This window comes from Dipodomys merriami, unplaced genomic scaffold (assembly GCF_024711535.1).
Source record: "Dipodomys merriami isolate MVZ:Mamm:240054 unplaced genomic scaffold, mDipMer1.0.p SCAF_4, whole genome shotgun sequence".
NCBI classification, from domain to species: Eukaryota; Metazoa; Chordata; class Mammalia; order Rodentia; family Heteromyidae; genus Dipodomys; species Dipodomys merriami.
Genome location: NW_027205603.1, coordinates 92,840,903 through 92,867,332, shown reverse-complemented (window position 1 = coordinate 92,867,332; position 26,430 = coordinate 92,840,903). Strand labels below are relative to the sequence as shown.

General features: G+C 45.3%; 1 protein-coding gene across 1 annotated transcript in view; it reads left to right on the top strand.

Moving 5' to 3' along the window:
• Positions 1-26,430, top strand: part of Trappc9 (trafficking protein particle complex subunit 9) — a 451,464-nt gene that overhangs the window by 128,925 nt on the left and 296,109 nt on the right. The window contains exon 17 of the mRNA XM_069991461.1: positions 23,036-23,160. Coding sequence (XP_069847562.1) covers positions 23,036-23,160 — 125 coding nt within the window. The remainder of the gene's footprint in view (positions 1-23,035; positions 23,161-26,430) is intronic.

The following is a 26,430-nucleotide window of genomic DNA, read 5'->3' as shown; positions in this document are numbered from 1 at the left end:
AGCTAAATGGTTTCTTAATTCTCATTCTTTACTGTTTTATATTCATTAGCCAAGAGGTCATCCTAAATGAGTGGAAAGTAGATTTTTTTTTTTAAGTGTAACTGCTGTGATCCAAAGAATCTAATTAGCTGTGATAAAGTGTCCCTTCAGTCTGCTGCTTTCTTGAGGAGTCTGGGTCTAGGGAAATGAGTTTGTGTTCGCTGTAGCAGTATGAAGGGCTGGCTAGGGATGAGATTTCACAGATTACTTATGGCAAGTGGTGAGGCATGGATTTATGCACTCACCCGAAGGCCTTGTGAGGTGTATTAGTCAGCACAAGCTGCTGTAATGAAACTCCACAAACTGCATGGTTTAAACACATCAAAAGCTGGGCGCCAGTGGCTCACGCCTGTAATCCTAGCTACTCAGGAGGCTGAGATCTGAGAATCGCGGTTCAAAGCCAGCCCGGGCAGGAAAGACCGTGAGACTCCTATCTCCAATAAAAACCACTAGAAAACCGGAAGTGGCACTGTAGCTCAAGTGGTAGAGTGCTCACCTTGAGCTGAAGAGCTGAGGGACAGCGCCCAGGCCCAGAGTTCAAGCCCCATGACCGACAAAAACAAAAAACAAAAAACAAAAAACAAAAAAACCACATCAAAGCACAGCATGGGGGGGGGGGTGGGAGGGGTGGATGAGTATCTTCTTCCTGGCTAGTAGCTAGAGAAGACTCACTTGGTAAGAGAGGAATCATCTCTCTGCTGTCTCTGGTCTATTACATTGGGGTCCTGGTTTTGTGAGTTTTTTTTTTAACCCCTGAGTACTTTGACTATGAAGATAGTTATTTTGGGTTGCCAAGGGTTCAACATGTGAATTTTAGAGGGAAAACCAACATTCAGGCAGTGGTGTGACTAGCCGTGGAGACAGTCTGTAGATTCTGTCTCTAGAACTTACCAATTATCTACCTTTGGGTGGTTGCCTTAACTTGGTTGTTGCCTTCATCTCCTGATTTATAATCAGTAACAGTCCCCATTTCTAGGGTTGTTGTGAGGATTTGCACATAACTTGGTACATGGTCAGGGATCATAAGCACTAGTTATATAAGAAAGTGGTTGGAACTCATTTAGTTCAGCAGTGTGATTTAGGTGTAGCTTTCTTGGTCTGCCAGGGCCTTGTAGAGTACTTGACTTGGGCCCAGACCTGGAAGTTTCTCAGGTGAAGTAAAAAGAGTGAGCCCCACAGCCCAAGGGGTGGCAAGTGTGGTAATCCAGAGACTAGCGTCTCTCTGTCTCTCTATTGCAATAGGATTCTGCAGTGCAGTCAGTCCCTTGCAGAATTCCTACATGCTCAGGTATGATGTTGTTGTGCCAAATGAGAGAGCATGAAGGATGAGCTCTGGGTATTTCTTGTCACTTTGTGACATTTCCTGTGGAGTTTTCTTCCACACCTTGCCCTCTGTGGGAGTCGCCAGCTGTCTGTAAGTGTGCCCAGCACCAGGCCTTTGCCCATGCCTTTCTTCACCTGTGATCCTTACCTGGGTCTCTCACTGCTCAGCTGTGCAGGACCTGCACCTGATTCTGCAGACCTTGCAGCCAGGCTCCTCGGGACCACCCTGGCAAAAATCAGCCCCCTCCCTTTCTCTCTTACTCCTCACCCTGTGCTGCTTCCCACACTGTCCTCTAGAAGGCTCATTTCTCTTTCCCTGCCTGTCTGCTTGCTTTAGAATGTGAGCAAAGACCCTGTTTTGTCTCCTTCAGTCCTGGACCAAAAGGGGCATATTTATTTATTTTTTATTTATTTTTTATTTTTGGGTCCAGTCCTGGGGCCTGAACTCTGGGCCTGGGCACTGTCCCTCAGCTCTTCAGCTCAAGGCTAGGGCTCTACCACTTGAGCCACAGCGCCACTTCAGGCTTTTTTCTTTTTGCTTATGTGGTGCTGGGGAATCAAACCCAGGGCCTCATGCATGCAAGGCAAGCGCTCTACCACTGAGCCACCTTCCCAGCCCCAAGGGGCATGTTTATAGAATGGATCATGGGGACCTCTGCTCCTCCCCTCAGTGTGGGGTTTCCATGTGGTGTTCCTCCTCCTCCTCCTCCTCCTCTTCCTCTTCTTCCTCCTTCTCCTCTTTCTTCTTCATTCTCCCTCAAAACACTTCTTTAAGGAGTTGGTGAAGATCCTACTCCTTGTGTAGGGAATACGGAAATGAGCTACTGTGTTAAAATAAAAAAAAAAGTATCACAGTGTCTATATTAAGATCCAAGATGCTCTGTCTTAATCAGCTTGGGCTGTTCTAACAAGATGTTATAAACTGGAAGCTTGAACAAGACATGTAATTCTCACAGTTCTGGTCTAGAAGTTCAAGATCGAAGTGTTAGCAAGTTGTGTTCCCGGGGAACTCTGGTCCTGGCCTGTAGACAGCGACCTTTTTGATGCGGCCTTGTGGTGGAGCTGGGGAGCTCTGCTGCCTCCCTGGTCCCTCGTGAGCTCATCTTTCCTCATCACCCCTCAAAGACCCCACCTCTCCATACCACTCTGATGGTGACCCAGCCTATGAGCTGTCCTCACACCTGCCTAACATTTCCTCTCCTTCTTTCTGCAGTGTTGTAGTACCCTCCTGGCACCCGTGTAAAATGGTAGAACTTCATAAAACATGGTTTTTATTCTTTTTACATTATTAGAGTTATGTAAATGTTTATGTCATATATTATGTTATATGAATCTCTCTCTCTCTATATATATATAAATTTTTATATTATTAGCAAAGGTATGAAAACAAGTTGAGTGTTGGGAACATTAGAAACTGAAAAAGTCACACAGATTTTCCATTATACTAAGACATACAAATATTAGATAAAAAAGCAAAACAGAACCAGTTTTGGTAGGAGCTGAGATCAGTGCTAGGGTACTTGCCTAGTATGTAAAATTCCCCGGGTTTGATCCCTAGCACCCCAAACCGAACAAACAAAACAACAACAAAAGACAAGAGACAATGAAATTGATTGTAAAATGTTTCTTTGTAAACTGCATTTTTCTATTAATTGATTGAGGGTTACTGATGTTCTGACTAAGGGAGTTTTTCATAAGAAATGGTGCCCAATCCTAAAACCCTATTCAGACAATCATCCCTGAATTGCTTGGTTAGATGTTATCCTTAGGATATGTCTTGGCAAATAGACTTCTGGCTGAACTTATTATCTACCTGTGGGACCAAGGGACTAGAGGTTCTATCTCTGACTACAGTGTCACTGTTCATGAGGAAGGGAACATCAAGATGTAATTGTATATGTGTGTGTGTGTGTGTGTGTGTGTGTGTGTGTGTGTGTGTGTGTGTGTGTGTGTATGTGTGTGTGTGTGTGTGCGTGCACGCGCGTGTGCATATGTGTCCAGAAGACAGATTTGGTTATGCAGCTGTGTTTCTGCTTTAGTTAGAGGGTGAGAAAGGAATTGGAACGACAATTGTGGTTCCTTCGTGGTTTTGAAGTGTAAGGCTGACTAATTTCTGGTGGCCAGGTGGATGCAGTACCTGTAGTACATGTGTGAAGAGAACAAGCAGTTACTTAGATGCTGTCTTCACTGATCCTGGTCCATGAAAGCTTACCTAGCAAACGGTTGGATGACACAGAAGATCTTACTGGACAGGTTTTGTGGGGAAACGATGGGAACAGTATAACGTGAGTGAGTGGCATGTTCTTATGTTATTACGTGTGGTTCAGGCCGACAAGGCAAAAGCTTGTTGTCAGGCCCTTCTTTGGAGGCCATAGCAGAGGATTGGTGTCCTCCCGGGGCTGGGCTGCTATCTGTTGGACAGTCTCAGAAACATGGGACTGGACCCAATTTGTTTTTTCAGGCATGAGCTCCCATTAACTCTGGTTGCTGAAATTAGATGCCACTTTTAAAATTTACTGCAATAAATATAGCTCTTGCACAAATGAAGGGTACTGGATTCAGTGCAGGCAACAGATGGGAAAAATTAATATTTATTGATGGTGTCGTGAGGACTGGGCTGGCCAGTTTATTTGCATTATTCCTATTTAATCTTCCCAGCAACTCTATAAAATAAAAGTTATTATTATTACAATTTCCATTTTGTAAAAACAAGTGAGCAGACTGTTCTAGCTACAGGAAATTGAAAAAAAATGACAATCAAATGGTGTTCATTGTACTTAATTATATCCCAGATTAAAAAACTAAAGGCATTTTTGGGGCAGTTTGGGAGACTGAGTATGTGCTATAATTAGTTAATGTTATTGTATCAATAACAAATATATTGAGAATGACAAAGTTAAAAATATAGCAATGCTTTTGTTCTTAGGAAATATATTCAGGCGTATTAGAGGGTAAACGATAGTTTTCCCCATGTTTTGGAGCTGTTAGTTGGCTGTGGCAGACCCAGGGTCCCCAAACAGCCAGGGAGCTCACTCCCTGGCTCAGCCGGCCATGTGGGATCAGCAGCGCACACATGCAGAAGGGTCTACCATGTTCCAGTCTCAGGGGAGGGCCAAGAATTGTAGAACAAGGATCTGAGTAGAAGCTGCAGAAATAGATGTGGGGTAACAGCAAAGGAGAGAGAAAGGGGATATAGTGCTAAGGGATACAGACAGGAGCACATGTGACTTCAGCGCCATCCGGAAGCATGGAATAAAATGGACATATTTCAGAATCAGAGGCTAACTAGATTCATCTCTCTGCAAACTTTATGAAAATTAATTTCATGTAAGAGAGTGGGCAGAAAAGGATCAGCAAACCCCATGCAAAGTTACAATGAAAACAGGCAGCAGAGAACTCACCAGGACACAGGGAAAGCATGCCAGAGGAACAAATGTAAACACTCACATCCAAAGTAAATTCATAAAGCATTTCACAACGTTTTCAGAGACACTGAGAAATTGTACCAGGCAGGAAGCAACATGAATCCAGATTAGAAAAGCTAAGATATGTGGATAGAACACAGGAAAACATTAAAAATAAAGGCTTTTTTGTCAGGAACGTAGTCTTCTACAAATGAATGTGCCTAACAGATGATAATAAGAAAACGAAAAAGAATAAGAGGGGAAGAGGAAGTGATAAGTGGAAAACAGGCAAAGAAGACCTAACATGTGTACCTGCTGCGTGCACATGTGTGTGATATACATGTCCTCTCATACAGAACCACCTGCTGTGAGACGAAGCTTGCAAGCTGCCTCTACAAACTGGAATTCAGTAAAACTTCCTGAAAAACAAATCCTTGAAACTATTGATTGAACAGCACACTGTGTACCGGAAAACACTGACCCAGAACGACCAAGACATAGCCTAATGAAATTACTGGATAGGGAAGAAAGTTTGGGGCCCTCAGGCCAAAAACACAAGTGATTTATGAAACAAAAGAAATCAGATTATGGTTGGACTTTCTGACTGTGACAGTAGATGTCAGAAGTTAATAGAATAGCAAGTTCTAGATACTCGTGTAGAGAAAACAGGAGCCAGAAAGCTTTTAGGCCCAGCTGTCCTAACTTTCACGTATCAAGGGCCCAGATAGAATGTCATCATGTAGGAGTGCAAGGCTTATGTTCTCATGAGTCCGTCTTGAAGATTCCACCAGAGAAGCACTGCCCAACAGCGATGGAGACACTGTTACAAGGACCATACTGAGCAATAAGCACTCAGATTATTGTGTGACCAAGATTTGGGCAACATTGTAAGGGAACATTGGAAGTGTCCTGGCCATCTGCCCCTATGGTGCCCATCCATCACACTGACTGAAAAGGTAGGGAGCAGGGATAAAGTGTAAGCAGAAGTAATTTTCAGGCTGATTCCATTAATTATTTTGGAAGAGATAATGTGATATTAGTATTCTGAAATTTATTAGTATAATAATATGGAATAAAGTAAATGATTTACTTTATTAGTGTAGGGTAAAGTTAACTATTCATTTTATGATCCTCTAATTCTGTTGTCAGAGTCTGGTCTTGAGCAGGACTGTCATGTGAAGACAGGATGTAATGCATGGAAGATAGGTCAAAGAAAAATATCTTACAGTCTAGACTTTGAATGAAAAATACCATAAGAACACAAGAACTAATTAAAACTCAATACATCTCTATCAATCATTATGAGCCCTTTGTCTCTTACCAAAGTCTAAAAACTGACCCGTCCAGCAGCAGTGGACAGCCCAGTGCCCACAGCGTGGTGTGCACACTGACCCGTCCAGCAGCAGTGGACAGCCCAGTACCCACAGTGTGGTGTGGAACCACATTTTCTATCCAGCTCCGAGAAGCCAATGCTTCTTAGAGAAATGGCCAGTTCTAGCAGTGGAGCAGGAAGATCTTGGAACATCTTATGAAAGCCTCAGCAAGGCAGCGACCTGGGGACCCATGGGCTGGGCCTCAGGGTGCTCTCAGTGCCCGCTTTGTGTCCAGAGGGCGACCAGTCAGTCTCCAGCATCCTAATGGCCTAACAGGAATTGTTTACTTTTGGTAATGGCAGGGAAACAATTCGTTATTTTAAAACTGGTCATTTGTTCTATGTTTCTACATATTGTGCTTGGCACAGCATTAAGTTGATGAGGGGTTTCTCTGAGTAGAAGGATTGCAGCTAACAATGAAAATGGGGGGGCGAGGGAGGGAGACACAGCGTACCATTCTTTTGCAGTTCCTATCATGGGGGCAATAAGGAGCAGCACAGGCACTCCGTGGGTTAGCATTGTCCCCAAGTCACACTCGAGGCTGACAAGCACAAAGGCACAGCTATACCAAGGCTTCGTGCTTGGGATGTGAGTGCTAAAGAAAGGAGAGGCTGTGGCCAGCCGAGGGCCCACGGCAGGCTGGCCTTGGAGGGACATGAGGCAGACACAGGCCACGGGGGTCCAGTGTTTGGTTTCTGGGTTGTGTGTTTGCTTCTCCACAATTCACTAAGCTACACATTTATTCTATGCAGTTTTGTCCATCAGTGCTGTAGTTTACAGCAAAATGTTTTCAAGTGAAAAGACAAGTTAGAAATACACGGGCCCAGTAATTTCCCCTAGCAGAGCGTTTCTCTTCTGATCAGAATGAAAGTTGTTCTGACTGAGCCGTTCTCATCGGGGCGTCACCCTGCGGTCAGGTGGCCTGCTGTGGACCCTCTTGTGGAGAGGCGAGTTTGCCCCCCGGGGGCTTGGGATCCGTACCTGGGCATCATCGTTTATTGGGATGGATGCTCTGGAGAGAGCAGCCTGTGGGGCTTGCTGCGTCTCTTGACAGTGTCTGGCTTTCACTTTTCTTTTCTATTAATTATTTAAGTTGATTTTTTTTCCTTCGCACTTTTTGGCTCTTGGTTTTATAAGAGAAGTGTCAGCTTCTCCCATTGACAGTTTCTATTAGACCTGATAATTAAATGTGGCATTTCAAATTCAAGACGTGAAGGAGTGAGCCTAAAATCTGCAGCACGGGGCAGACCAGTTTGTTTTAAGGAAAAGGAAACCAAGCCCAGAAAAGTGGGAGGCGTCCCATGGCCTGGCGCGGCGGGCGCGGAGCTTGTATCATGCTCCCCACTGCTCCTCTCACCGGGAAGCAAATGGAACAGTGATTCTAGATGCATCTTTGAGGGATGAACAGATACAGTGCTGGTGTACTGGGCCTGACATGCTAGTTATGGTTCCGTGGGCTGGTGATACTGGGGTTTGAACTCAGGGCTTTGAGCTTGCTTAGGCAAGTGCTCTGCTCCTTGAGCTACATCTCTAGTCCTTTATTGTTAAGTTTAGTATTTTTCAAATAGGATCTTACATGTTTTCCTGATTTTTGCCTTATGCAGTAGTTGGGGTGTGAGGCATACACAGTGATGCCTGGCTTATTGTTGAGATGAGGTCTTTTTATATCTCTTTGCCTGGTCTTGTCTTGAGCTACCACCCTGCCCTCTTGCCTGTTGAGTAGTTGAGATGATGGGCATGGCATGTGCCAGGCTTTTCTCTCCCTCCCCCACCCGTGTTTCACCTGCCTTTCTCTTTTTCTTTCTTACTGGGATTTGCACTCGAAGCCTTATACTATTAACATGATGTTTTAAAAAAATGGAGGCGTAGTGACCTGTGTCTTCCTGCCCTTCGTTGGGGAAGGTGGGAGTGGGGAATGCTTTATTTTGGTGTGTGTGCTAGTTTGGCATTTGAACTCCACTTGAGCCATACTTCTGTACTGCTGTTTGTGTTTTGGGAAGGGGCAGGTGCCGTGTGGGTAGCCTTCCTGTAATCTCCAGGGCTGTAGCGCTGCAGACGGGATGTGGAGTGCCATCTCTGTTACAGGGCTCTCTGTTCTAATGGCTTTGACACTGTCACTGCGTCCTTCCTTTAGGTCTCCTCCCCGCTCTTGCATTCTGTCCTCTCTACAGTGACCTCTTCAGAGACCACAGAGGCACGCAGCCCGCCTTTCCTCACTGCTGGTCCTGAAGACACGCTGGTGCTTTCTGGCCAGGAGCCCTGGCTGTCCCCTTCTTTGCTTTGGTGGTCACTCTGATCTTCCGTGGGAACCATTACAGTTCCCAGTCTTGCCTTCTTAAAACCCATCTTCTGTTTTATCCCAGACCCTGCTTGTCCCCGTCCCTCGCTCTTCCTCTCGTTCCTGGTGCTGGACTCCTCCATGCCCTGCTCCAGCCCTTGTGAATACTGGTGTGAGGGCCGGTGTTGTCTACAGTTGCAGATCTTTCTGTATCTCTGCCCTCCACTGTCATGTTGATCTGGCTCCTTCTGCCTGCTGAGCCCAACTTTAGTCTCCTCTGCTAAGCCTTGCAGGTCCTGTGCCTACTATTGCCTGGTGGCCAAGGTGGCTCTTTGGTTTGTGTCACTGTGGCACCTTCTAGTACTGCTGGTTTTCCCACACTGTCTCTCTTGACGCCATCTGCTCGTAGCACCAGCGCAGGGCCTGGCTCGGAGGCTGGCTCCCAGTAAATGCCCCACTAGAGGGGCAGAGCCCAGCCGAGCCCTCAGAGAAAGAGGGAAGTCTGGGCTGACCTGGTGCTCGATGGACAGAGGCCTTTGAACAGGGCCTGACTAGAGGTGAGCGTGAAACTTCTGCCCGCTCTGCACAAATAGCCTGGCGGCTTGCGGGGTAGGTACAGACCCGCGACAGAAGGCCACGAGGGGGTGGGGCCACAGAGGCAGTTTGGGCTTCATTGGAGAGCCCACTGTTTCTTTTAGAGCTGGAAGTGTTGCCTGAAGGTCGAGGGGACAAGGCGCACAAGTCTCCTGAGGGAGGCGGGGTGGGGGAGGGGAGGGGTGTTGCCCAGGGCAGCAGTGCAGAGCTGGAGGAGCCCTGTGGCCAGTGGGGGGCGTCCCTCCACCTCCCTGCACGCCGCCGCTGCCCGGTGCTGGTGTGGAGAGGCCTTCCACAGGACAGCAGGGCACACTGGCTTCTAAGCTCCCCGCTGGAGGCCAGTCACTGCTGCGCTCTGTCCAGAGTAGAAGACGACGTAAATCCATGCAGTTCCGTGTGGTATCTTACTTTATTTTGCTTCCTTGTAGTCTAGCGACATCAGAAGCATTGATTTGTCATTAGGACTAGGGATTGGTCCTCACCCCTCCAGGGCTATTTTCTAATGTGTTGTATTCACTTTTTTTCGGATGGCCTTGGGGCTTGAACTGTCCCTGAGCTGGGCACTGTCCCTGAGCTCTTTTTGCTAAAGGCTAGTGCTTTATCACTTGAACCACAACTCTACTTCAGGCTTTTTTGTTATTAATTGAAGATAAGAGTTCACAGTTTTTCCTGCCGGCTTCCAACTGTGATCCTCAGATCTCAGCCTCCTGAGTAGCTGGGATTACAGACGTGAGCTACCAGCGGTGGCTCTCTCCACTCACTTTTGTAAGCCACCTTCTTCCTGGCACTGTCCTCTGGTATGGGGACAGTTACTCAGCATCTTTGTCCTAACTTTTGGAATTCTCAGTCTTATTTTTTAAAGAACAGTGACTCATCCTGAATCACCCACAAGTCATTGGCAAACGTGACTGGAATCTTAATGCTGTGATATTTCTTTTTTTCTTTTCAGTTCCTGGATGCCTGAGGTTTTCCACATGTATATTTTAAAGAAGGCCATGGGTTGAATCTTGGGTGGTTTTATTCCCCCTGAGCTTTGAGTGTGGGGGCAAAGAATAAGTATGTATTAAGTGCTTACCATGAGCTTGTGGTGTGTAGTTCAGGTACTTTCTGCTGGTGGCCAGGAGAAGTTATGCCTGGCCTCTGTCACACCTGGGCCAGTGCTGGTCCTAACAAATGTGCCTGTCTGCACTTTGGGTCTTTCTTAGTCCACTGTGGGCATCTCCGGGGCAGGGCCAGGTCATGTCTCTTATTTCTAGTGACTCTCTGGCAGTGGTTCCCACACTCAAAGCCCTTACCTTTAGATATTATGATTCCATAGGGTTTCATCCAAGGCCTTCTTCTTCTTTGTTTCTGAGCTCTGTCTCTGCAAACTTCATTGGCCATCTATCTAGCATCAGTGACCAGCTGTGCCCCACATCTGGCTCCCTGCCCATGGGAGGGGGGAGAGGCTGGTCTGGTCTGGCTTTGGATCATGTCTGCTCCTTCCCAGCTCCATTTCTCTGGTGCTCTGCCGGTTGGTGCCTCGGTCCTTCTTGATCTTTGCCTTGCTTTATTTCATATAGAATCACGGCAGGCTGCTGCCCCCTCCCAACCATCTCTAAGGAGAAGCGACTCAGGACCATTCCTTACCTGCCCAGGGAGCTTCTTGCTGCAAGGCCTGTGAGGGGTAGGAGCATTCAGGCCTGCAGCCCCATTGCCTTCTCCCTCTGGCCAGCCTGCTCTAGGCCTTGAGCAGCTCAGTGAACACTCTGAGCTGAAGCTTTCTCTGTGCTTGCCTGTTTCCTTTGTGGGCTAGTTTCCCCTAGACTTCGGCCCTCTGGGCAGTCAGGGAAGGCTAATTTTCAGTTTATCCGGCCTTTTCTTATTGTGAGGGGTAGGAGCTATTCCTTTGTCTCTTCTCACCATCTTGGAGCTGAAATTACAGGTTTATATCTTACATATTAATTCAGACCTGCAATTATTTTTGGATTGTATTGGCCATTTGTTATATACTGCTTTTGTTTTGTGTTCAGTGGGTTTTCTGCTTTTGTTCTGAAGGAAAAAGGCTAACGATGCCCTGGACAGCCTGCCCATTGTTATATTTAGCCTGCGCCACCTACCTGCCTTCTGACTCACAGTCGTTTCACAGCATGGCGGCGTAGCTGCGGGAAAGGTCAGCCTGCCCTGCCCCTGCCCCCCCAGGAGCACCTCTCTCTATATAGATGGCTTCACAACACCCCAAGCCTAATTCTTGGCCCAGACATCTGTCTAACAACCTGTGAACTATAGTTATCTCTAGGGTCCTGTTGGCCTAGGAGGTGGGAAGGTTGACTCAGTTCTTTGAGTCAAATTTGAGTTGGAAGGTAACTTTCCAGATGTTTGTCATTCGCCAGCAACAGGTGGTCCTAGGGCAGACGACCTAAGGTCCTCTGCACCATTGAGCTCACTGTTGTCATTTCACCTTCGCAGCAAAGCTGGGGATGAGTCATTATGCAGATTAGGGAAGCATTCGATAGGGAAGACTTAGGAGGGACATTAAGAGATGACATTTACCAGGTCACAGCAGGTTGGTTGGTGGACTGTTGGCTCCTGAGGCGGATTGCACCAAGCCTTGCCTGTTGTGTTTCTAAGCAGGCCCACCCTATCTCTCCATGTCACCACCAGGGCTCTGGTTCAGGTCCTTGTCATGTCCTTTACCAGTATGGTCTCCCAGCTACTAGTTTTGCCCACTTTACGCTGTATTCCTCCTCCCCTCCACAGTCCTGTTCCTGCGCTCCCATCACATCTCTCCCTTACCATTTGCACTGCTCTTCACTGTCCTCAGGGTGAAGATCAGGGAGTCGCCACTCTCGAACGCTCACGCATTTGGTTACCTTCCAGCTGTCCTAAGGCACTTGCTTTTCTCTGATTTACCCTTGGGTTTGTTGCCTCAAGTATGGGTTCTTCAACCTTCCTTTATTGGGGTCTCCTGGGATGACTAAAATGCTTGCCAGGCACCCACCCCTAACCACTGCTTGAATTAGGCTTCGGGACATTGTAGGCACTCTACATGATTCCAGTGGGAACAGTAGTGTAGATTGCCCTCTTTCTTCTTTCTTGTTCTTGAAACAATCTTCCTTATCCTGTTGGTTGAAGGCTAGCTGCTCAAACGCTGGTGTTTCCAGGCAGATGCAGGGGCTTTTCATTCCTGATTCTCTGGGACAAGGAGCTTTGAAATATGCTAGGGCAAGGTCACTGGTGGCCTGTTCCGGAGTTCTGGATAGTCTTTGCCCTTCGATCTGCCTTATCTATTTCAGAATCAGTGAAATTTCTCAAATTAGTTTGTTAGAATACTGATTAGGATCACATCAAATTCATAGGTCAGTTTTGGGGAAAAGTGATTTTCTTGTGATACTTAGTCTTCCTAAATATGAGTATTGTATCTCTGTCTTCTTTGACATCTCTCAACAATACCTATTATTTCCTGCATAAAGGTCTTACAGAATTTTATCATTCAATTCTAGATAGCATATTTTAATTTTATTGTAATGGTATATGAAGTCTTTGTACATAAGTCTAACTTATGTATGATAATGAGCAAAATGTTTACTGCAGTTTGCTAAATTGTTTTTCTGTATGATCATATTGACCTCCAGCATGAGTTATTGCCATCACCCTCTAGTTTCTTAATAACCATTATTGTGATTTCTACCCTCATTGATGCTAACTACAGTGTACATTCCTGTGTCTTTTCCATCCGTTTTTCCCCCATTGGTTTAAAATTATACAAACGTATTCTACATTTTTGGGATTCGGCATACCTATCCTCCTTCTCCCTCCACCCTGTTACACTATATCGGAGGCTGTGCATATTGTTGTTCATTGCATTTGCTTTTTTTTTTTTTTTTATTGCTGTGTGTTATCCTGCTGAATGAGAAGACAGCAATTTGTCCATTCTACTTCAGTTTGGGTTTTCGGCCGGGCGCCGGTGGCTCATGCCTGTAATCTTAGCTACTCAGGAGGCTGAGATCTGAGGATCGCGGTTCAAAGCCAGCCTGGGCAAGAAAGTCCGTGAAACTCTTATCTCCAATAAAACCACTAGAAAACTGGAAGTGGCACTGTGGCTCAAACGGTAGAGAGCTCGCCTTGAGCTGAAGAGCACAGGAATAGCACCCAAGTCCAGAGTTCAAGCCCCATGACCAACAAAAAAAAAAAAAAAGTTTGGGTTTTAAGCACCTGACTATTGAGAAGGGAGCTGCTGTAAATGTTCTGTGTTCAGTAGATACAAACACTTGCTTTGGTAGAGCTATACTATAGCCAAGTAGATTTTCAAAATGACTATCTCCCTTCCCTCCCTTTCCCTGTCCCTTCTCCTTCCTTTATCCTTCCCTCTCCACCTTCCCTTCTCCTTCCTCTCTTTGCCTAGTCTTTTCTTTTTCACTCTGTGTAATATTGTGTGATACATATTAGATACTCATAAGTATTCATTGACTAGGGAGCTGGCATTATAGAATATTTGGAGTTATGTTATACAGTTTTAAGTTAAATAACTATTAATCTGTTCTAATCACATAACACCTTGGAATACAATTTCATTTTTTCTAGATTTTTTTTTCAAAAGACATGTTTAATTTAGTAAAGTACGCAGTTGTAGTTCCTGTTTTTCCTACTCCCTTCCCCCTCCCTTCCGCTTAGGTCTACCGAGGAGCTTCCCACCCAGCCTCCTCATAGTGGCTGTTCTGATTTCTGTACAGATCCGCAATACCTCCCCATGTTCTAGCTCCTCATCGTGCCTGTACCTGTCTGTCCCTGCGTAGTGGTGTCATAACTAATGTGCTGTCTGCCTTTCACATGTGTATTTATTACCTGTATCTCTTCTTTCATGAGATGCATGGTAAATTATTTTCCTCATATTTAATTGGACTGTCTACTTCTGGGTGATTTGTAGGAGCGCTGAACACATTTTTGGATATTAATCTATCATTAGTTATGCATTTTGTAAATCTTATATATATGTATATCTCTTCTTCTGGCTAGCACTTTAACTTTCTTAATATGATCTTCTCATGAGCAGAATTTCTTTTTTTTTTTAAATCATTTTATTTATTTATTTATTTATTTTTATCAGTCACGGGGCCTGAACTCTGGGCCTGGGTGCTGTCCCCTAAACGTTTCAGCTCAAGGCTAGTGCTCTACCACTTGAGCCACAGCACCACTTCCAGCCTTTTCTGCTTATGTGGTGCTGAGGAATCGAACCCAGGGCCTCAGGCATGCAAGGCAAACACTCTACCACTGAGCCACCTTCCCAGCCCCTGAGCAGAATTTCTTAATCTTATTATCATTCTCTTCTTTTGGTTAGTGCTAATTTTTGTATAGAAAGCCCTGACCTATATGAAGATCCTAGAAACATTACTTTCTTCTGGAAGCTGTTTCCATTTTTTACATGTGGGCTTTCAAGCCATCTTGAATTAATTTTTTTTTTGCTGTATTGTATGGTACATATTAAGTAGTCACAAGTATTTCTTTTGTTCATATTTAGAAGGTTTAATTTTTAAAAATTTATAAATATTAATATTCAGAAGTTTTGTATCCGTTGAGTTTACGTACTGGCATTTTCTTTTTTTGCATATATTTTTAATTGTAAAAATACTGTACAGAGGGATTATAGTTACATGAGTAAGGTAATGAGTACATTTCCTTTCAAGTGTTGTTACCTCCTCCTGTTTTTCCCCTACCATCCCTTCTCTCCCCACCTCCCCAACTTCTCCCTCCCCACCCCTGAAATTGTTTTCAACATAATATCTTGTACATCTCATTCACAAATATTGCTTTCTTTTTTTTTTTTTTGGTCGATCGTGGGGCTTGAACTCGGCCTGGGTGCTGTCCCTCAGTTGTTTAGCTCAAGACGAGCACTCTACCACTTGAGCCACAGCACCACTTCCAGTTTTCTGAGTGGCTTATTGGAGATAATAGAATCCAGGCTTTTCCTGCCGGGGCTGGCTTTGAACCATGATCCTCAGATCTCAGTCTCCTGAGTAGCTAGGATTACAGCGCCTGGCCTAGAAGAGTTTTTCTTTTTGTTTGTTTTTCTTTTTCTTTTTTGTTAGTCATAGGGCTTGAACTCTGGGCCTGGGCATTGTCCCTGAGCTCTTCAGCTCAAGGCTAGTGCTCTACTACTTGAGCCACTGTGCCACTTCCACAAATATTTCTTGACTAGCAGCTGGCACTGTATAGACTATTTGGATTTATATCACATAGGTTTAAGTTAAATAATTATTAATCTGTTCTAATCATGTAACAGTATACAACATATTTCCCCTCTTTTTCCAGATTTTTCCAAAGAAGCATATAGTTCAGCAAAGGAAGCAGCTAAAGTTCTTTTTCCTTTTTCCTTTCTTTCCTCACAGATACCTCCCCCCCCCCCCCCAAGATTGTGTAAGCAGTAACACAAGGCACAGTCTCTTCCCTAAGACCAGGCCCCTGCCCCAGCCATCCTTTGGCGCTCTGCACTGTGGCTGACCTACTTAGTGCTTGATGCGAAAGGTGGCAGCTGGCCACATGTTCCTATAAGCACTTGAGGTGTGCGTGGAGCAAAAGGACTGATTATGGATTTTATTTAATTTTAATTACTTAAAATTTAAATAAGTGTCTCTAGTGGCTGTTATATTAGACAGCACAAGTCTAGAGGGAGAAAAAAGCAATTTCTTAAATAAATGAATTACGACTTTGCTAAATGCTAGCTTCAAAAATCATGCCACCTGGGCTGGGAGGGTGGCTTAGTGGTAGGGTGCTTGCCTTGCATGCATGAAGCCCTGGGTTTGATTCCTCAGCACCACATAAGCAGAAAAAGCCAGCAGTGGTGCTGTGTCTCATGTGGTAGAGCGCTAGCCTTGAGCTGAAGAGCTGAGGGACAGCGCCCAGGCCCAGTTCGTTTTCAAAACAGTATCTTGTACATCTCATTCACAAATATTGCTTTCTTTCTTTCTTTCTTTTTTTTTTTTTGGTCGGTCGTGGGGCTTGAACTTGGCCTGGGTGCTGTCCCTCAGCTCTTTAGCTCAAGGCGAGCGTTCTACTACTTGAGCCACAGCGCCACTTCCAGTTTTCTGAGTAGTTTATTGGAGATAAGAGTCTCAGGCACCACAACCAACTTAAAAAAAAATCTTGCCACCTAATTTAAAGGGTAAGGGAAGAATTTTCCTTAGAAGTCAAGATTGAGGTAAGATTTAGAGCATGAGCAGGACTTAAGTGAAAGAAAGTAGGATAGAAAAAAGAGTTTTTCATGCATGTGTTAAAGCTCTGTGGCAAAAAAGAGTGAAACAAATTCTAGGAACTTAAACATTTTTTGAAAAGTGTGTGTGTGTGTGTGAGAGAGAGGGAGAGAGAGAGAGAGAGAGAGAGAGTGTGTTGAAATGATTAAACTATTAGTTCGTTAGGGACTTGGGCCATAGATATTGAAAGCTAATTTGTGGGGGAGAAAGATTTGCACCACATTTGGGTGACCTTTTTCTTTGGGTAGTTTTTGAAATCAAGGTTCCACCTGGAATATCACCTTTGAGTCCTGGCTGACGGCTTAATGAGGAAATACGGACTTGGTCTGTCTTTTAGGGCTGTACATTATTTAGGACTGCGTGCACATGTGCATGTTGAGCTTGTTCTTTGAATCTCTTGTTCTAGAGGATACACACATGACTCTCTGGTTATCTGACCTGGAACTCCCCCCAGTCATTTTAGGAAAAAGCCATTATACTTACATCTCAGACTAATAGTCCTTGGGTTTTGTGTACCTGATTTTCATTTTAAACTAACATATGCTGATTGAGCTATTTCTTTGGCTTTCTCTGAAGAACTGGTGTTCATTTATTTGTTTCTCTTCTAGTAGGACTGGAGTAGTGCATGTAACCAAGATAGAAAAGTCGTCAAAGCCCGAGTAGAAACAGACAAGGAGCCAAGGGGTGGGCAGAGCCAGCCTGCCTCCTAGCAAACTGCCCTGGACACATGTGGGCTGGCACCCTTGGGACGTCATACAGTGACTGCTCTGTCCTGTTGCCCCCACCCGGCCTGGCGAGGTGATGTGGCTGGGGGTTGGCACCGCAGCTGCTTAGAGAAGGAAGGGGGGAAGGATGGGAGCAAGTCACCCTGCTTTGAGTAGCTGCCTGGGTACATACTCCAGCTCCTCTTCCCTCCAGTTGTCCCCTGAGATCTTGGTCAAAGTTTGCCTAATTGTGCCAAGGCTACTCTTCCGGGTAATATATGCTTCTTAGTGACTCATTGGCCGTTCTTCTTTTTTTTTGTATCTCAAATTGTTTTTTTTTTTAATTTCTAAACAGATTTTATTGCAGTACATATTCTACATTTTCTAGATACCTTTGTGTTCTCCATCTTTTTTTGATTATTATCTTTAAGTAGTTGTACAAAGAAGTTCCCATTCTACAAAACAGTATATGAATACAAGGTATCTGACAACATTGTCACCCAGTGTCATTAGCAGTTCTTAAAACAATCCTTGTCTTAGAAGGCTACAAAGAACCTACTTTTCTTTCTTTTCACTAGGAAGTTGTTCACTTTCTTATCCATTTGTGTTCATTCATTCCTCTCTATTTCACTGGGTGCCTTTCAGCGCAGGAGTGCAAGTCCTTGTTGCTGTATCACACAACTTTGGAAGGCAAAGGCCAGAGAGGCCGAGGTTCTGGTGTCTTACGCAGGAGATGCTCAGGCTGCGGGAAAGCACCAGGCCTGTAGCTGAGTGGAGGTGCCTGCCATCCTGACGGTGGGCCTTCCCCACTCCATCCGTAGATGCGCATGTTGGGCCCATCTTCTCTGGAAACACCCTCACAGGCGCACCCAGAAACGATGCCTTATAATTCTCTGGGTACTTGTTAGTCTGTCAGATCAATGTTAGAAAGCACCTGTTTTTCTATGTCTGCTTCTGCTTCCCGTGGCGCATTCCTGCGTTCAGCTGTCAGTTTTTGCGGTTGTCATTATGATTATGATCTTCAAACTAAATTTGAAAGTATTATTTCAGTACATAAAATTATACCTATGAATTGTCCACAGAAATGCTGTTAATAGAAAATTGAACACTGTAAGTGGTAGCTGTTGAATTCTCTTTACAAGCTCACTTTTATTCCTGACGTCTGCTGGAATCATACCATTTTCATATACTCTCTGTCCTGAAGAGTTTGCTGAATTCTTTGGTTCTTTTACTAAGCTGACTTCATCTGCTTTTAACTTTTTTGGTCCTGTCTTTAGGATGTTAGGCCAATCTGTTCTCCATTCTATTTGTGATAGCCTGTGTTGGCAGAAAAATGGGTGGAATGACTGAATATAATTTCGTCCCTGCACTCTGGCTGGAGAGGGTTCCTCCACAGGTATTCCTAGTGAGTTGCTATCTTGCTCAGCCAGTGTTTTCCATCTGATTTCTGACTACTCTTCTGAGCTGCCCAGTCCCCTCTCCAACCTTGTTCATGTTAAGGCTGAGGGCTAGTCTTTTGTTCTTTTAAAATTGTTTTTCTTTTGTGTTGGTCTTGGGGCTTGAACTCAGAGCCTGGGTGCTGTCCTTGAGCTTTTTTTGCTCATGGCTAGTGTTCTACACTTGAGCCATAGCTCCAGTTCCAGCTATTTTTGGTGGTTAATTGGAGATAAGGGTCTCACAGACTTTCTTTCCTGGGCTGCTTTGAACTGCAATCCTCAGATCTCAGCCTCCTGAGATTACAGCTCTGAGTGGCCAGTGCTTGGCTTCCAAAGGCATTTTTGTTGTTGTTGTTGGTCATGGGGCTTGAACTCTGGGCCTGGGCACTGTCCTTGAGCTCTTCAGCTCAAGGCAAGCGCTCTACCACTTGAGCCACAATACCACTTCTGGTTTTGATGGTTAATTGGAGATAGGAGTCTCACAGACTTTCCTGCCTGGGCTGGCTTTGAACCACAATCCTCAGATCTCAGCCTCCTGAGTAGCTAAGATTATAGGCGTGAGCCACTGGTTCCCAGCTTACAGGTATTTTTAATGGCATATATGGAGTCCCCTGAGTTGCTTCTCTATACTTAACCTCTGTCTTTGTATAGGGTAATGATATGGATTAGGATGGATCTCAGAATGGGAAGGTGCTTTTAGTTAGTGTGCCTCAGGATGGATTACAGATTAGAAGTGCTAAAGATCGGAACTGAAATGGAGATTTAGGAATATTAGTGTGTACAAAGATGGTCATCAAAAAAGAAGAATATGGGGGCTGGGAAGGTGGCTCAGTGGTAGAGCCTTGCCTTGCATGCTCGAGGCCCTGGGTTTGATTCCTCAGCACCACATAAGCAAAAAGAAAAAAGCCATAAGTGGCACTGTGGCTCAAGTGGTAGAGCGCTAGCCTTGAGCTGAAGAGCTGAGGGACAGCGCCCAGGCCCAGAGTTCAGGCCCCACAACTGGACCCAAAAAAAAAAAAAAGAAGAATATGGGTAGTATAGGGAGTGGAAAGAGTATATTTTGGTAATTTTGGTAGAATATGGTAATAATTGGAGTAGTAAGATGGTAATTGGAATAATAAGAATATGGTATAAATTGGTAATTTTGGCAGAAAAATTGTGTAACTAGAGCCTGGGACTGACTTGGTTCAAAGCTGACCTCCAGGGGCTGGGAAGGTGGCTCAGTGGTAGAGTGCTTGCCTTGCATGCTCGAGGCCCTGGGTTCGATTCCTCAGCACCACATAAGCAAAAAGAAAAAAAGCCGGAAGTAGTGCTGTGGCTCAAGTGGTAGCGTGCTAGCCTTGAGCTGAAGAGCTGAGCGACAGCGCCCAGGCCCAGAGTTCAGGCCCCATGACTGGACCCAGAAAAAATAAAAAATAAAAAAAATAAAAATAAAAAAGAATCATTAAAACAACAAAAAAACGCTGACCTCCAGTGTCTGTGAGAACTGTTCATGTCTGGTCACATCTTCACTAGATAAATTGTTCTTTGGGATCCCAGCCTTTAAGACTATCCATCTTCTAGTCTTCATTCTCCACTATCAAAGGTATTTGTTTTTCCATACCTTGAACACATCAAAAGCTTTGCTCAGCCTCAGCCTCTTTGTTAACTCCTGGAATCAGGAGATAGTAGTAGTAGAAGTTATATGCCAGGTTATATCTCAGTATTTTTCCTTGTGTCTGGGAAGCCCCATAGTTCTCTGCTGCCTTGTTAGTATTGTAATGCTTGAATAGAATTTGAGATGTCTTTGACCATGTTTTCTAGCTGCTTTCCATGGCTGAGGTAGACTGAATCATTGAACACCAAACATGTTGCTGTTGCTTGCACTTGATACTTGAGGGCCTGTCTGCACCTTTTCTTTGAAAGTACCAAATGAACTTCCCATGCACATTTAGTTCATCTTCATGCATTGCTTTGGTTTATTTTTCTCATAGATGCTCAATAGTTGGCTCATAATGCTATTTTGAGGATAAGGTGAAAAATTCCAAAATATATTCCAAGGGTATCTGAAGTGGATTTGAACATATGCTTGGTTAATTATAAGTTTCTGTAAAAATGTTTCAGGCACAAAGCCTTGCCTGGGTCTCAGTGATTGGTAATTTAGAAAATGATGTGTTTTGCATCAATTAAAATTAAAAGCTCTTCATCTTATCCCAAGAAACTTTATTAATAAGTTACTTAAATGTGTTTGTTTGGGATGTGTAGAAGCTTATATTTTCTTACTCCACACCTGTTTTATAGGGAAAAGGATTGGAAATTGAATGCATCAGTTTTGAATTTCAGATCTGCCCCGCACCCTCAGTTGTGGGGCTTGAACTCTGGGCCTGGTGCTGTCCCTCAGCTCTTCTTGAGCCACAGCTCCACTTCTGGTTTTCTGGTGGTTAATTGGAGATAAGAGTCTCATGGACTTAACTGATTGGGCTGGCTTTGGACCTCGATCCTCAGATTTCAGCCTCCTGAGTAGCTAGGATTATAGGCGCGAACTACCGGAGCCCAGCTCTGCTTCTCTCTACCCCTCTACACTTCACCCCCACTCACCATCCATCTGTCCATCCTTCTACCACCCATCCTCCTCCCCACCCATCTGTCTATCCATTCATCCTGCTACCCCAAATTCCCTCTATTAACTCATTCATATGCCTACCCACCCACTCCATCCATTTAATTAAATAGTTATTCATACCTGGTATTATACTTTAGATCACTTATTGTAGACAGGTTACTTTTTGTTCTTTTTTTTTTTTTTTTTTTGTCAGTTGTGGGGCTTGAACTCTGGTGCTATCTCTGGGCTCTTCAGCTCAAAGCAAGCACTCTACCACTTGAAACGCAGTGCCACTTCTGGTTTTCTGGTGGTTTATTGGAGATAGGAGTCTCATGAACTTTCCTGCCTGGGCTGGCTTTGAACCTTGATCCTCAGATCTCAGCCTCCTGAGTAGCTAGGATTATTGGCATGAGCCACTGGCGCCAGGCCTACTTTTTGTTCTTTAAAATGAGGCCATTTGTATAAACTATAGAGTACCACATGGATAAGAGCAGTCTTGGTTCCTATGATTTGTATTATCTTTTCAGCTCTTGTCCAGGTTCCTTTTGCGTGTTTGCTCTCTCAGCCTGGCTTGCACTGTCTGCCATACTTGACACGTGTACCCATTTATCTGATAGTTTGCGTCTGTCAGGGAATTTTAGCTGCTTGAAAGTAACATATTGGAGACAAACAATTATTCTGAACCATGATCCAATTGTAGTCTAGTAACTCATGGGTTCTTCTTAGGTCTTCTTTCTGGTTAGCTGGGAATGGAGAGTGGCTGGTGTCAGAGCCTGCCATGGTCTTAGAGACCCATGTAAACTTTGGCCTCTCCTCTTCAGTGGCATCGTGGGATGGTTGTAGTTTGAGGTGTGTTTCGGCAGACCGCTTTGCCTATTTGTGTGGACAGAAGATGGTCAGAGAGCAGTGCTGATGGGAGAGTGGCTGGGGTGTGCATGTGTGACAGTGATTCAGACCATGAGAGCCAAGGCTGGATACCTCCGGAGAGCTTGAGCTGGACATGAGTTGAAATGAGATAAAGGGAGGATTCGAAGGTGAGTCTTGAGTCCAAGCAATCAGCCAACAGGTCACGAGGCAGCCATGTTTCTTGGAGAGCTGGGTAGATCCAGTGGTGGAGAGGAGCAGCATGTTGAACTCGGAAGGAAAGGTAGGGTACCATTGAGACCAAGGTGGAGAGGTGAGATGGCACAGTTACTCAAAGGGAGGGAGAGCCTTCCCTCTCCAGAGAGCAGCTTGTATGAAGGCCTGAGGGCTTCTGAGGTGCTATGGCTGGGTTGTCCCAGACAAGCCATTGTTCCTATGAACAATGTTGTACTTGCTGCCTGCTACTGTGGGAAGATCCACAGAGTCGTGGACGCAAGACGCGATGATGTGACACAGAGGCAAAACACAAAATCCTCAATCGTTTAAATAGCGATACAGGTGGACCCATTGCAACAATGAGATGTACAAGTCGTTATGTCAAAAACGAACTTTACAACTTTGGTGCGGGGGTGGGGGGTGACGGGGAGGATTGGATGGGGAGGTGGGGAAGGGATGGGAAGGGGAAACAAAGGAGGAGGCTACAATGTTTGATAAGAAATGTACTCATTATCTTGCCCATGTAATTGAAACCCCTCTGCACAGTATTTTCACAATAAAAAAAAGAGAAATACTCAAAAAAAACCCTACAAAATCCTCATGTTAAAAGACACGGAAGCCCGGTTTCAGTGGCTCACATCTGTTTCAGTGGCTCACATCTGTAATTCTACTTACTCAGGAAGCTGAGGCTTGCAGAATCGAGGTTTGAAGCCAACCTAAAGAGGGAAAGTCTGTGAGATTCCAGCTCAACTAACAAGAAAAATTCTGGACTGATGGTGTGGCTCAAATGAAGGGGCATCATCCATGACCAGGAAAGCTGAGGGAAAACATGAGGTCCTGAGGTCAAGTCCCAGTTCTGCCATTTGTATGTGCATACTCACACACATGTGTGCACGCATGTGCATGTATGCGCACATGCATGTACACACACACACACAAAAAAAAACAAAAAAAAATGAGCTTAGGCCTTACCCAAGTTTTCTGTCCTCTTTCCTAGATGGAATCAGCGTGAGCGGCTTTCCCCTGTCCAGTCCTTTCCGTCAGGTCATCCGGCCCAGAGTGGAGAGCAGACCTGGGAACCCTGCTGAGGGCAGCAAGGCGGGAGACCTCAGCCCCCTAAAGGTGAGTCCCCTCTGCCTAGGGCCAGGCTGCCCAGGCTTCTCTTGGTTTCTGAGGAAAAGGAAAGCCTTTCTAAGAATGCTTGGAGCATTTTTCTGAGAGGAAGTGCTTTTTTTTTTTTTTTTTTTTTGTCTGAGGGAATGTTCTGGAAAGCAGTTGTGAGGAAGTTTTCGTACCACGTGTTTTCTTGTTTCCCTGCATTGTGGGGTCTTGCTGCTAGATGCAGGGGGTCAGTGATTAGATAATATCTTGCCATTTCTTCTTTGAAAATGTATTTATTGCATAGTTATTTTTGGCATGCATGCTCATCTTGTAATTTTCCCCCTAATCCGTTGGCAGCTCCTTGCAGCTCTTGGTCGCAAGCACACTAAGGTAGCAGGTTGGGATGCTTGGGACCAGAGTGGAGTGTGCAGTGGGACACTGCAGGGCTCGGAGCTGGGACCCCTGCCGACACCCGGCTTTCAAGATCCAGCTCTTGCTGCGGACGGTGGGCTTCTTATCTTCCTTTGAGCCCTGCCCAGAAACCACTGGGGTGTCTGGGAGCAAAGAGAACATCCACAGGCTGGAATCCTGCCATCCTCCCAATTCTTATGAAGACCAAGCGTGCTTTTATGGATCAGTGCTTCTCAGTGTGTTATATGCCTTTGGTAGGATTGAAGACTCTTTATGTAGTTGTTCACGATGCCTTGGTCTAGTTTCATCTTTGCTTTTGGGCAGGTTTTGTCATTCTACAAGTCCTGCCTTCAGACCTATTTACCTTCTGCTGTTCTTTCAAAGTTGAGGTAGTAGTAAAAAAAAATGATTCTTTGAAAAGATGTTCCTTTGGGCTGTCTATACCCCAACTTTCTTGCTTAAATATTGTTAGAGCAATAGTTTGTTTGTGGTATTATAGTAACGTTCTTCAGCTTTCCTTGCCTTGTGTGTATGTGAGAGAGATGGGGGGGGCGGGGAGAGGGGGGAAGCAGGTACAGTTTCATGTGCAGATTATCAACATGCTTGTGTCTGAGCACATGAACTCCTTATAAACTACTTCCGTTGCTTTGCATACAGTAGCCTGCTCAGCATGTGCTTTTAATGCTGCGTTGCCTTTACAAGCACAGTGATTTATGGCGGGCCCTCAGGTCTGGAGGGGATCAGGCTGTGCAATTGCTTGCACATTGCTTTGACACAGCTATAGGGTCTAGCATTCATTTGAATTATCATGTGATTCCAAAGGCTGGGGTGTGGACTCTTCCGTGGGATAGGAACATGGCTAATGCCCCCTTCTTTTGCTCTTTACCCTTACATCCTGCTTAGCCCTTCTTTCTCTCCATTGCTTACTATCAGAGTTTACTGTCCTATCACATGCTGCTGTGTCTCCTGCTTGCCCTGTCTTGTGCTGTTCTTGCTGGAATTGAAAACCCCATTCCTCCCTTCACTGCAGCTGCTCTTCAGCTATGCTTGTGGAATAGTCCTGAACCTGTACTGTGAGCTGCGATACAGGCCCATTGTGCATTCCCTGGGCCTGCCCAGTCCATAATCTCAGTGTTCAACATTCCTGTTCTACCCTCTGCTGTGTTACATGCACCCTCCCCCCCCAGCTCTATTGGACAGTGGGGTACTTCCTCCCTAGTTTCTCCTAGGGAAACTAGAAATAAAAGAACTAAAGTTTGGCCTGTGCTCTGTGGTTTACACACTACATTTGCTCAGTTCTTGCAAATATCCCAGGAGCTGATCATGGAAGCTATTTAGGGAAGACTTGCCCAGATGTGTGGAGAAAGGGTGTAGCACCACATCCTTCCTGCTACCTCTAATGGGGTAGCATGGGGCCATGAGGGGCCTCTCATGTAAACACAGGGCACTACCTGAGGAAGGCAGGGAGGGGTGCGGACAGGGCAGCAGTGCAGCCTGCTTCAGCGAGCACCTGATGAGCATGTTGGTAGTCTCACACCTGTGAACTTCCGCAGCACATTGCGGGGTCCAGATGTGTTCTCTCAGAGGCAGGGTGTGGTCTGTGCCAGGGAAGTGGCTCATGGTGCATTCTGTGGGACATCTGTGCCATGGGGCCAACTATAAGACCTTTCTCTTTGAAGCAGGTGCTATATCATTTAATCGGAATGGGCTAAAACCTATACAATCACCAAGGAATGGTGTCATGGCAACAAGCAATTCTTTGAAAGTGCCTTCATGGACCAAGACAATGTTGATTTCCTCAGTTCTTCCTGAGGAACTGGCAGGGACAGTGTGTGTCCACACTCACACCTGTAGGGCTGGCAGGGACAGTGTTGTGTCCACACTCACGCCTGTAGGGCTGGCAGGGGCTGTGTGTGTCCACACTCACACCTGTAGGGCTGGCAGGGGCTGTGTGTGTCCACACTCACGCCTGTAGGGCTGGCAGGGGCTGTGTGTGTCCACACTCACACCTGTAGGGCTGGCAGGGGCTGTGTGTGTCCACACTCATGCCTGTAGGGCTGGCAGGGGCTGTGTGTGTCCACACTCATGCCTGTAGGGCTGGCACACCTTAGCAGTTCTCCTCTAGGATGAAAGCAGATCAAGCACAGCAGCTTTATCTTGGAAACATATGGGCTAGTGTAGCTCAGTGGTAGAGCACTGAGCTAGTGTGTGTGAGGTCTCGGGTTCCACTCCAACATGACAAAACTCCTCAAAAAAGTGATTCTGAGTGGCAATTCTGCTTCTCAGCTTGCCTATAAGTAACATGGGACAGTCACACTCTTCACACATGTAATATGGGATAGTCATACTCCTTTCATGCATGCACCACAGAACAGGCACACCCCTTTCATGCATGTAACAGGAATGATCATGGTCCTTTCATGTACATACCATGGAACAGTAAATCATTTCATGTATGTAACATGAAATAGGCTCACTTCTTTCATGCATGTAACATGCCATTCACATTCCTTTATTGTTTGTAACATGGAATAGTTATACTCCTTTCAGAGGGTGTTGGGAGAATTCTGTAATATAAGTACCCAGTAGAGGAAGGAAAAGAAGAAGAAACAAACTGGGACCTCATGTTTTGTATTTTAAAGAAACATGAGCTCTGATCCGAGTCCTGCTGCAGGAATGGAAGCAGCTCAGGAATAAGCAGCATTGTAGGGTTCTGGAGTGAGGTTCCGGAGTGACCTGGAGTCTGGAATGGGCTCAGATCAGGGTTGGCCCTGTGGCCGGGTGTTTAGGGCTATGCAGTCCTCTGGTCACCACCTTCTAGATCAGATGTGATGTGTGTGAAGTGTGTGAATGCGACCACAATGTGACAAGGAACTGCAG